Here is a 14494-nt window from a genome sequence, read left to right as displayed (position 1 = left end):
CTCCGTTAATTTTCTCCAGAATAGCGCCCAAAAGCTCGTAGCACACCGCTCCCCAATCGCCAGATTGAATGCACCCGATGGATCGAGTACCGCCCACCGCAATCCCAATTGCAGATTGACATCTTCCAAAGTGATAGTGCACTCTCCACATGGAAGATGGAATGTGTGCGTCTCAGGTCTCCACCTCTCAACGTACTGATAATTTTAAGGTCCAACTTGCATCATCGGCCTACCGTCGCCACATGCCAAAAACCCACTTCCCGCAGGTAATTCTCTACCAACAGTGATAGAGGACCATGCATATTCCAGATATAGCATTCCAATATCCGATCTACAGACTTTTATAACAAATAATAAAATAATAATTATTAAAAATGCATAAATAAAAAATCTTAAATAATATTTAAAAAATAAATTTAACACTTACCATTTTCATTTGTTCGACATATATGTGCTTGTTATCAAAACGAATCAATTCTCCGGCTATTGCTAAATTTGTACAAATTTGTATGATTAAAAAAATTAAAAAAATTATTTTTTTAAAAAATAATTAAAAATAGGGATTTAAGAGAAATTTAAGAGGAAATTGAGAGGAAATTGAGAAATGATTAATTTGTGAAAAAAATAAAGGGGTGGGGGATTTTTATAGTTTTTTTTTACCATTGGGGGTTGGCACTGTTCACGCGAGGGAAAAACGCGTCTCCTGGGATGCACTGACGTGGCAACAAAACGCGTCCACGTCAGCGTGCTTTCTGTCCACGTGGACAAAGCGCACCCTTGAAGACGCGTTTTCCTATCACATACTTTGACATCACGCTGACGTGGACGCATTTTCGAAGAAAATAGCCCATTCGGGTAAATAATTATTTACCAGGCCTATTTTGGTAAATTTTGAAAACAAAAGGGGTTTTTACTTGTATTTTGCCCCAATTAATACGAATTTTATTCGAACACTACACCCTACGCATTACCATTGCATCTCTGTAGCCTTAAATATCAACGGTGGATGCCGTCTCCAAAAATCAGTGATGGATGATAAATTATACAGAAAAGAAAAAGAGCCAAGCACCGAAAAGAGCGGGGAATCGAGAGCTAATCAAACGACTCGTTATTCGGGTCTATAAATAAAATCCCATTTTTTCCCTATATTTCACTTCCTCCTATCATTTCAATCTCATTTTCTCTTCTTTCAGATCTCAATCAAGGTAGTCTCTTCCTATCCCCTCTTTTTCTTTCTCTTCTATTTATTTATTTTTCTAAATTCTCGCAGATTTTTTATTTGAATTTGTTCTACATTTTGTTGTTCTAGATAAACATTGTAGATTTGGAATGCGAATGGTAATATGTTTTTAGGTCGATAAATTGTTTCATTTCCAATTTCTGTGATATGATTTCGTGGTTTTCGCTTTCTCGGAAAGTGTAGGTTCAATGCAAAAGCAAACTGTCTTTTTGAAATAAACTGCAAAAGTTTGGTTGTGAAGAAGAAGATTACATGATTTAAGTTCTGTGAATTGCCTGCGAGCTATGAACTTGTGTGTACTGGCTAGGATTTGAATCCATGTGGCAAACTCATCTTCTATTAATTAATGTAGAGTTTGTATAATTCTTATACCAAGCAAAATATTTGCCGACTACATTAACTTTTAATTAATTGGTTAGTGAATGTAGCCAGGATTTAGCTACCCATTCTCCTCGAGTTAAGTCGATCCTATTTTACTTGATTGTTACTTCATAATTAAAGAAATATATATTTAAGGTCAATTATGTTTTAATATTAAACGAATAGTTTATTTTGCTCGCATTGCCAAAAATGGGTTTGGGTAAAGAAATTCAACCTCTGACCTGACATGGCATCCCTTGGGAACTACGTGAGGATAAGATAGGGATATATGCTCAACATGGCTTTTATCATACTTCCGTACTTATATTTAATACACATATGACCAATATCTTATGTATAAACACGTGTATGTTGTTCGGGCACGTGCATTTTGGTGAAAATAAATAGCCTGAAAATGAATTTTCCTTTTTAGGAACTTTTAAGGAAGCAAAAGCCCCAATGAAATACGGCATTAGTTTCTCTTAAGGTGAAAATTTGAAGTTGAATTCAATATGACGACGATATTTACAATTTTCTTTTGTTTCTTGTAGATTTTATTACTATGGCTGTGTTGCATCACTTTTGTTGTTTGTCAACTTAATTTTTCATTTTAGTGAAGTCAATCTAATGCATTGTGATGTGAAGTGCAGATATGGATACCTTCTTATTTACTTCCGAGTCTGTCAATGAAGGTCACCCCGACAAGATCTGTGACCAGGTTTCGGATGCTATCCTTGATGCCTGCCTGGAACAAGACCCAGAAAGCAAAGTGGCCTGTGAGACTTGCACCAAGACTAACATGGTTATGGTCTTCGGGGAGATCACCACGAAGGCCAAAATTAACTATGAGAAAATTGTTCGGGATACTTGCAGAGGTATAGGGTTCACCTCAGCTGATGTCGGCCTTGATGCTGACAACTGCAAAGTTCTAGTTAACATTGAGCAGCAGAGCCCTGATATTGCACAAGGAGTTCATGGTCACCTCTCCAAGAAACCTGAGGAAATTGGGGCTGGTGACCAAGGTCACATGTTTGGCTATGCCACAGACGAAACCCCTGAGTTAATGCCTCTAACCCATGTGCTTGCGACTAAACTTGGTGCCAGGCTCACCGAAGTGAGAAAGAACAAGACATGTCAATGGTTAAGGCCTGATGGTAAGACCCAAGTGACTGTTGAATATCGCAATGATGGTGGAGCCATGGTCCCCATACGTGTTCACACTGTTCTTATTTCAACCCAACATGATGAGACCGTCACCAATGAGAAGATTGCAGCTGACTTGAGAGAGCATGTCATTAAGCCTGTCATTCCAGCAAAGTATCTCGATGACAAAACCATTTTCCACCTCAACCCATCCGGTAGGTTTGTTATTGGTGGACCTCATGGAGATGCAGGACTCACTGGCCGAAAGATTATCATTGATACCTATGGTGGCTGGGGTGCTCATGGTGGTGGTGCTTTCTCAGGGAAGGATCCCACTAAGGTGGATCGCAGTGGTGCATACATAGTTAGGCAAGCAGCAAAGAGCGTGGTGGCCTCAGGCCTTGCACGTCGATGTATCGTGCAAGTCTCCTATGCAATCGGTGTGCCGGAACCCTTGTCAGTTTTCGTAGACACTTACAAGACAGGCAAAATCCCGGACAAGGATATTTTGGCATTAATCAAGGAAGCTTTCGACTTCAGGCCGGGAATGATCTCTATCAATCTTGACCTGAAGAGAGGAGGAAAGTTTAGGTACCAAAAGACTGCTGCTTATGGTCATTTCGGCCGTGATGATCCTGATTTCACTTGGGAGATTGTTAAGCCTCTTAAGCCCAAGGCCTAAGTTACTAGTTACTACCATAGCCATAATGTCATGTGGTACGTATCTGTCAATTTGTTTCATTTTACATTCTTTACTTTTCAGGGCGTAATTTATTTCCCCAACCATCTATTGTTTCTCATGGATATATTCTTTTAAGATTTTCCTGTCTACTTATTCAATCCAAAATATTTTCTTTTATTATAGAAGTACTTTCATCTGAGGTGTATACACATCTACATCATGTATACTTGATTCATCAATTTTTATCATGATAATGAAAAATAATACGATCACAGCATAAACAATCTATTTATTATATATTTATTATAATCATAGATATCTAAATTTGAACATGCACATGAGTTTCCAATATGTAAATGTATGATACAAATAGAAATAATTGAACAAAATCACATCCTATCCGTCCAAATAAATGGGACTTGGACTGGAGGAGAGCATTGGTTTCCAGAAAATATTGCTTCAGGAATGTAACCACAAGCGATCATGAAGCCGCTCTTCTCCAGCACCAAACATCTCGTCCACCCTTTCTCCATCTCGATAAAAATGAAATGTCGAAGTGTAACGAATGTGCTTCCTGGTTTCTGGGCATTCATCAATATCTGCGTATACGAAAGAGAGCTTGGGGAACTGGTTGCTCAATTTGCAAAACGCAGGAAGAATCTGGCTACAAACAGATTCTTTTGTCACAGAAACTTTACACCAAACAGATTGTGTGCATACCATGAGGCTCCGTAATTTATAACTGTCTGCAAATAAAAGAGAGTTTTGTTCAGTATGTAGAGTTAAAAATTTTAACTTTAATGTAAACCAGGAGTAAAAGTTGAAAAGAGAAGCGTTTACAGGAGATTTAGAAGACTTGATATGAAGAAGAATGTGGTTGAGATCTTCATCACTTGAAGCAGTCTTCAAGTTGGCATGCTTATCGGATGGCAGATCCAACCCTTTCTTATTACCGTCTCCCATTTCGGCCATTAATTTACAGTGTTTTTCTTCCCTAGTCCATTTCTTATTCTACCCTTAAACCCCGCTTACCCCGTGTTTTAAATTTTCTAATGATTTTTTAATTAATTAATAAAGTGATTTAGTTTTATAAATAAATGGCGTACATGGTATATAAAAAGAGAGAACTAAAACGAAGAAATTCGACTGAATGACTTTGTTAAAGATGGAAAAAAAACCCCCCTTTTGAAGGTTAAAAATATATATCTAAAAGTACATGACAATTTTCTAAAAGTTCTTAGCTCTTGTACATACACCGTTAACATAATTTATCCTACTTTTAAATATTTATTATGAAAATATGATTTTTAACCACACTTACGGAATTTAAAAATCTACCGCCACTATCAAATAAATATTTACCTGTAAAAATCTTCTTCTTACTCAGTGTTTCTTTTCATAAAGAAAAAACATATACATATACAAATATTCTAATTACATCCTTAAACTAATGAAATTATTAATTTAACCATTAAATAACACATAAAATCTTGGGTGACATAATTTATATAATATCGATAATTGGAGGATGTAATTAGAATATTTTAAAATTTGAAGACTAATTTAAAATGAGGGTCATAACTTTAGGGATGTTTAGTGCAATTAACTCAATATAAATAGTTAAGCAAGGTTAGGTTGAGTGAGGGATCAAGAAAAAGCCGATAGCCTTGCTCACAATCCATCAGCTAAAATTTTATCAAACGAGGAGATTATAATCGAGAAGAGTAGTCAAATACATGAGCTAAAACCCCACAATGTGTTGTTCAACTCCAACACCATCAAGAACCAGCGACTAACATAATCTATCATTCGATCAATTTGAAAGTGAAAATGGGTACAGCCTATTTTGGTCAATCTGCAAACCAAAATGATTTCTCCCAAGTTTCTAGTCATAGAGGCCTTCCTCATGCCAGGTATCAACTAAAAAATCCACCATCTCCTGCATTTTCACCATGCAAATGGGCATATCAATGTCAGCCAGAAGCCGAAAGTTGAAAGATGTTCTGACACACTTACAGCTAATGGAATAGGCTGTTGAAATCGTTCGGTCGAACAAAGCAAATCTTCATAAGTTGTGGTCCAGCTGCAAAAGGTGATTCCAATGTTAAATAATGAGAGGAACTGAATATCTAGACACCGATATTATAGTAAGTAGCCGTGACATACTGAAAAAGACTGAATATATGCAAGGCAAACCCAGAACCAAAGAATATAGCACGCAGCTGCACTATAAGGGGAGAAACAGAAAAGGTTTGGGTTCATACTGTTTTATCTTATTTTTTTCCAAAATACATCTGCAAGTAGATTAACTAGTTAACACATATTTGAGCGTAGCGACAAACTTCATGCACCAAATTTGAATCATAACAAAAGGGAAGGGGCATGTCCAACAGGTGGCTTAAAGTAGCATCGAAAAGATATCCATTGCTTGGTTACAAGAATTCACGAGCCCATCCTACAACACGAGAGTTTGACAGCTAATATTCTGATAAAGAGTGATTAGCAAACTGTTCATAATTTAATATTACTAGTAGTACCGACTACTTTCAAGTAGAGATTCCAACAAAGCAGAAAAGAAAGCAAATGCCCAAGAGCCGAGTTAAAGCAGCATGAGATCGTAGCTAAGAATTAAAAGTTGAATTCCTTGCTGTTTCACGAATATAAAAGCGAGGTTTTGAGAGTTTAGTTGAACAAAAAATCACTAATGATACTCAATATCTTGAGTAGGAAGAAACTCCAGGCATATACCTCATTATTGGTTCCCTGGCAATTCTTCTTGATTTTTGAGACTGATCCCCGGCCCACTGTCTTCTAACCTCATGCCAAGTCATTTGAGCTGCACAGTAAGATTCCACACGTTACTTCCAATAGAACTTTGGTTTGAATTGGTTTCAACAAATAAGTAACAAAACACTCACATTAAGGTTGTAAAAAAATAACACTAAAATATTAATTCCAGTAAGCTCATATTGGACTTCAATAAAAGCAATAATTTTGCGGAATGAAAGTCCCCATAAGCAATGACCACAAATCATATTCGTTTATAACCCCTTTATTGAGAAACCTCATACACCCCAACAACAGTAAGTCCAGATAGTTCGCAACACCATAGCCAGTTCACACCAATCTCGTGTTGATAAAGTTTCTGCTACTGAAGTCCATATTCAGATAAAGACAAGCAAACCCGGAAAAGGTTTTAAGCTACATTTACTCATTTAAAAAACATGGATTTCCAAGCCCAATATCTAGAACTAGCTTCTGGAAAACATTTGATTCCCCAGTTACCCTGACTACAATAAACCAAGAACACTAAAACGGATTCATTGCATGTGAGCAGACATCCTAGCTGCATAATAGCAATATATAAGATTTAAAATGGCTTCTTACAAAATAATGCAGGAAATTACATTAAGGCATGAAGCTTGAGTATGCTCAGTTCTAAACTACTTTCTTCTAATTCCAGTAAGATAACAAAAAAGCAGTTCTACTATTAAAGAGTTGCATGGAAGGCTTGTTTCAACAGAATAAGAGGCTTCCTAGGAGAAAATTGATAACCTTAAAGGCTTAAATAGAAGCATACCCTGGTTAACAAAAACCTCCTCCTCAGTGGATTGACCTCTGTTAGCATTATTTGAACCCGTTGAAGGGCGATTTTCATGGGAATGGTGATTAGTACCATTGGTTTCCATTTGCTTTAGGTTGAGCAACCATTGCCTTCTAAACCACCATCATTGATCACATTGAGGGCAAGAACTGTAAAGAACCTCTGTATAAGAAACAATCTATGTGCTTCATATGAGAAAAACCAATTGGATCAGTAATTATATTGGAAGGAAAAAGAGCTACTCATGAAGATGACAACAGTCAGTAACAATCTTTAATCTTTAACTGGTGACCAATATTTATGGTGATACCAATTACATCATATTTTCTTTTCCAACCCCAGGTTGGGAATCTCTTACCATTACATTTCATTTTTGGCAACAACTTCCCATCTATTCCCACTCTGCAAAAGCTGCAAGAAAAGAGAAGGAACTATTCGAGTACCTCACTTGATTAAACAATTTCTAATTGATGATCACCAGGGTCACGGAAAACCTAACTACTCTAAACTTTCTACCCTAACCACCTTAAATGGTAAGGAACATTTTAGGGAATCACCTCAGTGAAGAAGGACTAGAGCAAAGAGACATAGAGATGGAGAAAGACAAAAAGGGCTTTTCATGCACCCTATATAAATTCCAAATGCACCTTAATGTACACCGATTACCAAATTAGGCAATAAATACCATTAACTTCCTTAGAATCTTCTGGACCCGGACGAACCTAATCAGATCCTAAAACACACTGAACCAATGGTTCAAATTATAGTTTTCCACCCAAATATAATAGTTACATGAACAATCAAACATAAAAGAAATTTACCACTATGCAAAGAGGAAGTTGATGAGAAGCAAAACCCACAAATACCCAGAATTTTAAACGTGGATAGAAATTGATATAAAGATAAACAAAACACAAAATCTAAGCCAAAAAACGAAACCCCAGATCGCTAAAAAATTCTTAATGAAGAAAAAGAAGAAGACTTTACCTTGAAAGTAGTTTTTTAACTTAAAACTATGTTGAGCAATAAAGAAGACACTGATGGTTTTGGCTTTTTTCTTTCTCTTTCTTGTTCTTAATAAAGGAAAAGAAAGATATTTCCTCTGGAGATTCGAGAATTTTTAGTAATGAAACAAAGGGGGACAAAGAAAAGCTAAAATTAGATCCTAACAACAACATCTATAGGATTCATTACTAAAAGGACAGATCTGGGATCTGGTGCTCACATGGGATCAAATCCAAGGTAATGAACATTACGTTTTCCTTTTTTCATTTCTTTGATCAAAATGAAGTTGGCATTATGTGACTGGGTGAAGGAGGGACATTGCATGAAATCTCATAAACCGATAATCAATGGGGTTGGTAAGTGGAAAATGGACCACTCAACACGTTTACAGTTTTGTTCTTTTTTTTAAACTAGTTTACGGATGTGTTGCTTCTTAAAAATTTCCAATTAAGTTCACACGGTTGTCCCTAAAATAACCTCTCCTGTATCTCTTCATTTTAATATTGAATAATTTATTTTTTAAAATTTTGTTTTTAATTAATTTTACATCATTTTTATTAGTATATAATAATAAATTTAGTTGTTCAAGTTTACACATTTTGTTAATTTGATTCTAATTTAATAAATTTAGGTTAAAATGTTTGTGTAAATGTTCGAATAAATTTGTTATTCTTTTTAGAATTAAAACTAAATTCACAAAATATGTAAACATCGAGTGTTAAATTTATTATTATATCGATAAAAGTTATGTACAATTTATGGAATATATTAATGTCGTGATTAATTGTCTTTAATTGCTCACTTTCAAAATTGACTAAATTAAATTACTTGATTTTTTAGGATAAACAATTTATTCAATTTCAAATTTGAAAAATGTGGAATAATTTTTTTACCCATATTTTCAAATGCCTTAATTTTTAAATTAAATAATATTATCGAATATTTACAATTTATTTCATTTAAATACGTATGTCAACTTAAGTAATACTGTAATGTTGAAGTAAAGTAATGGTTTTTACTCATACAAAAAGCAATTAATCCTCTATTTTTTTTACACTTAATTGGGTATTTAAACTTTCAAACGATAAAAAGATCCTCAAATTTAAAAAAAACAATTAAGCCCCTACTTTTATTAAAAATTAGAAAAAATTATAAAAATTAAAATAAATAAAAGCTATAAATATTATTGAATTTTAATAAAAATTTCAAACGTTAAAAATTTATTAAAATTAGAAAAAATACAAAATAGTAAAATATAAAAAATATGTAAAATTTTATAAAAATCGAAAAAATTATAAAATATATAGAAATATAAAATATATAAAATATATAAAATTTTATAAGTTCGTAAGAATATTATACAAAATGTAAATAAATATAAATTTTATAAAAAATTATAAAATTATCGTACCAAAAGAAGCATTTTATAACTTTTATTGATTTTTATGATAACTTTAATTGAAAAAACTAAGGTTCGTTAATTTTTTATGATTTTTCATAAAATTTTACAATTTTTATATTTTTACGATTTTTATAAATTTTAATTTTTTATATTTTTATTAAAATTGAATAATTTTTCTAAAATTATTATTTTTATAATTTTTTCTAATTTTTAATAAGAGCAAGGGCTTAATTGCTTTTTTGAAAAATTTTGAGGGTATTTTTTATGCATTTTGAAAGTACTCAATTGAGTGAAAAGAAAAAAACAATGACTTAATTACTTTTTTAAAGAAGTTTGAGGGTATTTTTGATGCATCTTGAAAATTTAAGTGCTCAAATGAGTAAAAAAAAAAAGACTTTTTACACTCTTAAACTGTAATTATTGCTCTTGCCCATCTGTTTATCTCCTTGCATAACTCCCGGCAGTCATCATTCCCTTGGACCATTTGCAATCATCCGACAATTAAATTAATCCTTTCCTTTTCATTTTCCTTATTAACAAGAGCATTGTGGTAGACATTTTGTTCCTTTAGTAGGACTAAGAGCACAACCGCATGTTATAGTTATTGAAAATTTTAATTTAGAAAATAGTGTCAAATGCTAATGAAAATAAGAAGAAGGTAGAGAAATTTTACTTGAATAATCGATAATTAAACAATAATATTTTAATAAAAAAATACAACAATTCTCTCACCCTTGCTTGGGATCTAGGGTTGTCACCCATCATGTTGCAAAATGGGCTTATTGGGCCTTTCTCTAGTATTAAGTATAATTATATGTGTTATCTAAATTTTTAATCAACATAATAACCGCTTTTTATATTTTCTAAAATATTAATTTAATTAATTTTTCCAATTAAATTATTTTCTTAACTTAATTCTAATTTCGTTAAAGTCATGTCAACTTTATCGTATTAGAATTTATGAGGAAATATATTTAGTTGTTTCATTCAATAAAATTGCGATGATTAATTAATTTAATTTCTAATTCAAATTTCAATCAATTAAATAATAATTTGAATAAATTAATTAGCGAGAAAATACATTTATTGTGGATAGTGATGCATTAACCTATTTCTTTTAATCATCATTTTCATTCATTTCAAAGTATCGGTTCTACATGCAATCCGTTTTGAGAGGGACCAGTTTGACATGTATAATTAGGGCTCAAATAGTTTGTAATTAAGTTCTAACTCTCCATTTATTAATTACAACATTATTTAATTATGGAGTCATTCCTCTAAAATATCATGATTAAATCTCTATATGATGTAATCAAATCAAGTGTTCCAATATAATATTTTTGTCCATAGTTAAATCTAAGTAAAATTTAGGTTTTTGAGTGTGGATTCGAAGAAAAGAATGTTACTTCAAAAGTCTTAAACAAATAAACTAAATAAGTAAATATACAAATAATAAAATAGTCCTAATGAAAGCCAATGGAATCCGAAAGTGTCATTGGCTCCTGAAAAGGAAAAAAAAAAACACTTCAACAGGAGGCGGAAATTAAATTTTAAATTTTAATAATTTATATTTTATAATTTTTGAAAAATTAAATCAAATTTTTATTATTTTTAGGAGGTTAAAATGTTATTTTATATTTATTAATATAAAATTTTAAAATTTCTAAAAAATTCAAATAAAGAATTTTCCATTTTAAAACCCCGCCAGGCCTCTAGATGCCGCACTGTCCGAATCCCTGCTTTCTTCCTTCGACTATCCATTAGAATAAACAAATCCGATTTTGTGAAAATAGTGAGACTAATTGATATGATTCGTGTGATTTTGTCAAAAATTTCGTCAAGCAATTAGAATTTTGAGAACCCTATGCAACATTTAAGCCCCGCATTCAAGAGGTGACCGCAAATATAAAAGCTTAGACAGGTATAACTGATGTTATACTTGCAGTGAAATCGAGGATAAAATTTGTCCACTATTTTAAGCTAGAAATTTGACGACAAACATATCTATATCTTTTGCCCACAAATTATTATTTTGCATCTTAAATATTTTTTATAGTTTTCGTTATTCTTTTACCCTTTCATCTAAAATGCTAAAAAATAAAATTCACTAGCTAATTTTGATTGAAAATATATAAAATAAAAATTCAAAAATCCAAAATAATAATTTTCATGTTCTCTTATTATTTTAAATTAACCTTCAATGTCACAAAGAAAAGCAAAACTACAAAAAGAAAATTACATAATATGTAAATGTTGAGAGTTAATTTTTTTAAACCAAGATTAAATTGACATATTTTTATAAATGTTAAAGGTTAAAGTTACTATTATGTCAATTCCAAAGCAATCACTATTAGTCCGTTGATGACCAAAAAAGACAAGATTAAATATTTAAGTGACTATTTTATAATTTTTCATACTTGAATGACAAAAAACACTAATAATTAGATGCTTACTTGCCTTTTTATTTAATCCTGTAATGCTATAAAAAATGTAATAAATTTATTTTTATCACCATTATTAAAGAAATCTAGAGACCCAATAATATAAATTGTAATTTAATATGTAACGATTATATTGAATGCATATTTAAATATATTTGCATTGAGAGTAATGATATAATTGTTATATAACAATTAATTTCAAAATATTAATATATTTATAATAACAATTACATTTTCCTTCTGTTATGTCCAATTATATTTAAAACCACATTTAAACAACTTACAAATAATTAAATATATGGACATTCGTTTATACAATTTGCATTTTTAATTTGCAGGCTTCAATAGTAAATTTTTCTAAAATATATTCATAAATTTTTTGTAATATTATTTACCTGAGTTAATTCGATAACTCGAGCAAGCGATGTTATATTTGGGTTCCAAGTCAATTTAATTCACATTTCATTGATACACATTATTGTTGTTTTCATTTTAAACTCTTTTGAGGTATCTCGGGTCATTTTTAGGCATATCCTATGGTTTGGATGCAATCGGAGGTCGTTTGGACCCTTTCAGGTCAAATTGAGCAAAAGCAAAGTAAAATAGGACACTTGTATTGATACTCATTATCCCAAATATTGATACATCTTCCTTGGAACTATTCATTTTTGCTCTTTGAAGTACTTGTACCAATACAAATTCAACAAGTATCGACACATCAATGCAAAGGACCCCTAAACATACCCAAAACACTTTCATTTAATGCAAATTTCAAGACCAAACATATCTCAATCATTTTAAACCATCTAACACGTTAAAATATCATATTTCATCATATGTTCATTGCATAATTTAACGTTTCCACTAAGCCATCAAAACATTTAAACTTCTCTAAGAACTTTCAATCACATTACTAGACATAAATACTCGAATTAGGCTTATGTACATGTCATACTCTATACCATGAGTTAAATTTCATATTATTTCTCGAAAGCCTTGATGATATGATGTGATGTGATGAGATGTATTGATGACGATATTCTTTCAAAGGCTTCAGTCTAATATTTCACCTACACATAAACAACAATGCGTTAAGCTATAATATAGCTTAGTGAGTACTCGTGCCTTCAAATCTTACAATTACTTTAATTTATTTAATATGAACAACATTATGGCTAAAATTGCTAAAAAAAATTAGGGAAATGAGCCACTTTCTAGGATATTTATGGAAATAAGTCGATTTTGGAGAGAGAAAGTAAAAATACACCTTGTACAAAATGCGCTTTCTGACTCTTTTGACACATTAGCTCCTTTGGTTATATTGTTAAATATTAGTGGTTTGTCTTTCAGTTTTAAGTTTGATTCCTCTTCTACTCACATTTGTATTTTTATTTCATATTGTTTCAAGTTTTGCTTTTATTTTTAATTACTATTTATAATATATTAGTTTTTATTAGATGGTTAAATAATAGTGATTTTATTCTTGAGTCTCGTGTTCAATTCCTCTTCTAAGCATATTTGTATTTTTTATTTTTAATTAATAAATATATTGTTTTCAAGTTTTTATTTGTAATTCATCTTTTAATTAATAACTCTTTTACTTATAAAATTAAATAATTATTGCAAATTATATAATAAAAATATTTTTGGATAAAATTGATATTTATCATTATGTTAAATATATTTTATTTTAAAAACATCAATTAATTTTTGATATATTTTTATTTATATATAATATTTATATGTCAAATATTTATTTTTCCACCTATATTGTGGGTATGATGATTTCTAATATTATAAAATCAAATAATTATTTTAAATATTATTTTATTTTTATATGTAAAATATTTCAAATATCATTGTTTTTTCATCTACATTGTGGACATGATATTTTAAATATTTTTATATGTGAAATATTTCAATTAATTATTTCAAATATCATTATGTTTATATGTGAAATATTTCAAACACACATACAAAAATATATAATACTAAAATTTATTACACTCATGATATGGATTGAAAAATAAATATTACACATATAAAATTGTACTTACTAAAATAATAATATTTGACAATAATTATTTGATTTTATAAATAAAAGAGTTATTAATTAGAAAGATTAATAAAAATTGAAAACAGTATATTTTTAATTAAAATATAAATTTGAAAAAGATCGGTACAATAACAAATTAAAAAAATCACAAGCCGCAAAGCTAACAATTAAAAAATCGATATAATAATAAATTTAACCCTCAATTTTTACATATTATATCAATTTAATCATAATTTTAAAAAATTAACCCTCAAAATTTATAAACACTTTCAATTGGATCCTAATTTTAAAACCCCCCAACCCCCGTGTCCCTCTCTCTCCCTCTCTACCTCTGCTTCTTTTGGAGACGAAAATTATTTAGCTGCAATTTCAAGTATTTGCTTCTTTCGTATACTACCATATTCTTCATTTTTTAAAAATTCTACCATTTTCTTTTCTTCTTTCAATTCCTCGTACCCTCACTTTTTTTTCACCATCCTATAACCCTCTTATTGCCTGCACTTTAAAATTTTTTTTTTTTACGCTTTACGTGATAAGATTACCATTTGGGACCAAATCTAA

At 30.9% G+C, this 14494-nt stretch overlaps 3 protein-coding genes across 7 annotated transcripts; 1 reads left to right on the top strand and 2 right to left on the bottom strand.

Moving 5' to 3' along the window:
* Positions 1–1005: 1005 nt before the first annotated feature.
* LOC105799748 (S-adenosylmethionine synthase 1) lies at positions 1006–3610 on the top strand. Its single transcript, XM_012630452.2, has 2 exons — positions 1006–1205; positions 2251–3610. The coding sequence occupies exon 2, from the start codon at positions 2253–2255 to the stop codon at positions 3423–3425; it is 1173 nt and encodes a 390-aa protein (XP_012485906.1). The 5' UTR covers positions 1006–1205; positions 2251–2252; the 3' UTR covers positions 3426–3610.
* Positions 3611–3702: 92 nt separating this feature from the next.
* Positions 3703–4954, bottom strand: LOC105797715 (thioredoxin-like 3-3). Its single transcript, XM_052621073.1, has 2 exons — positions 4266–4954; positions 3703–4171 (listed from the first exon to the last, which is right to left on the bottom strand). Exon 2 carries the CDS (start codon positions 4146–4148, stop codon positions 3885–3887), a length of 264 nt encoding a protein of 87 aa, XP_052477033.1. The 5' UTR covers positions 4149–4171; positions 4266–4954; the 3' UTR covers positions 3703–3884.
* Positions 4955–5092: 138 nt separating this feature from the next.
* LOC105799747 (uncharacterized) lies at positions 5093–8405 on the bottom strand. Of its 5 annotated transcripts, XM_052621072.1 has the most exons (6): positions 8017–8405; positions 7388–7440; positions 7006–7178; positions 6174–6261; positions 5442–5508; positions 5093–5364 (listed from the first exon to the last, which is right to left on the bottom strand). In XM_052621072.1, the coding sequence occupies exons 3-6, from the start codon at positions 7112–7114 to the stop codon at positions 5311–5313; spliced, it is 318 nt and encodes a 105-aa protein (XP_052477032.1). In that variant the 5' UTR covers positions 7115–7178; positions 7388–7440; positions 8017–8405; the 3' UTR covers positions 5093–5310. The 5 variants fall into 5 exon arrangements, with proteins under 5 accessions (XP_052477032.1, XP_012485901.1, XP_012485903.1 ...); XM_012630447.2 differs by lacking the exon at positions 7388–7440 and having other exon boundaries at positions 7006–7214; positions 8017–8404; XM_012630449.2 differs by lacking the exon at positions 7388–7440 and having other exon boundaries at positions 7006–7191; positions 8017–8404.
* Between the last annotated feature and the right edge of the window lie 6089 nt (positions 8406–14494).

The sequence above is a fragment of the Gossypium raimondii genome, chromosome 9 (assembly GCF_025698545.1).
Source record: "Gossypium raimondii isolate GPD5lz chromosome 9, ASM2569854v1, whole genome shotgun sequence".
NCBI lineage: Eukaryota > Viridiplantae > Streptophyta > Magnoliopsida > Malvales > Malvaceae > Gossypium > Gossypium raimondii.
This window is presented reverse-complemented; position numbering and strand designations above follow the sequence as displayed.

Bases quoted from the DNA above. Each gene is read 5' to 3' on its own strand.
- LOC105799748 (XM_012630452.2), top strand. From the start codon at position 2,253: ATGGATACCTTCTTATTTACTTCCGAGTCTGTCAATGAAGGTCACCCC.
- LOC105799747 (XM_052621072.1), bottom strand. From the start codon at position 7,114: ATGGAAACCAATGGTACTAATCACCATTCCCATGAAAATCGCCCTTCA. The intron at 6,262-7,005 runs GTATGCTTCTAT...CTTACTGTGCAG, and splicing joins GGAGGTTTTTGTTAACCAGG to CTCAAATGACTTGGCATGAG. The intron at 5,365-5,441 runs GTAAGTGTGTCA...GTGAAAATGCAG, and splicing joins AACAGCCTATTCCATTAGCT to GAGATGGTGGATTTTTTAGT.
- LOC105797715 (XM_052621073.1), bottom strand. From the start codon at position 4,148: ATGGTATGCACACAATCTGTTTGGTGTAAAGTTTCTGTGACAAAAGAA.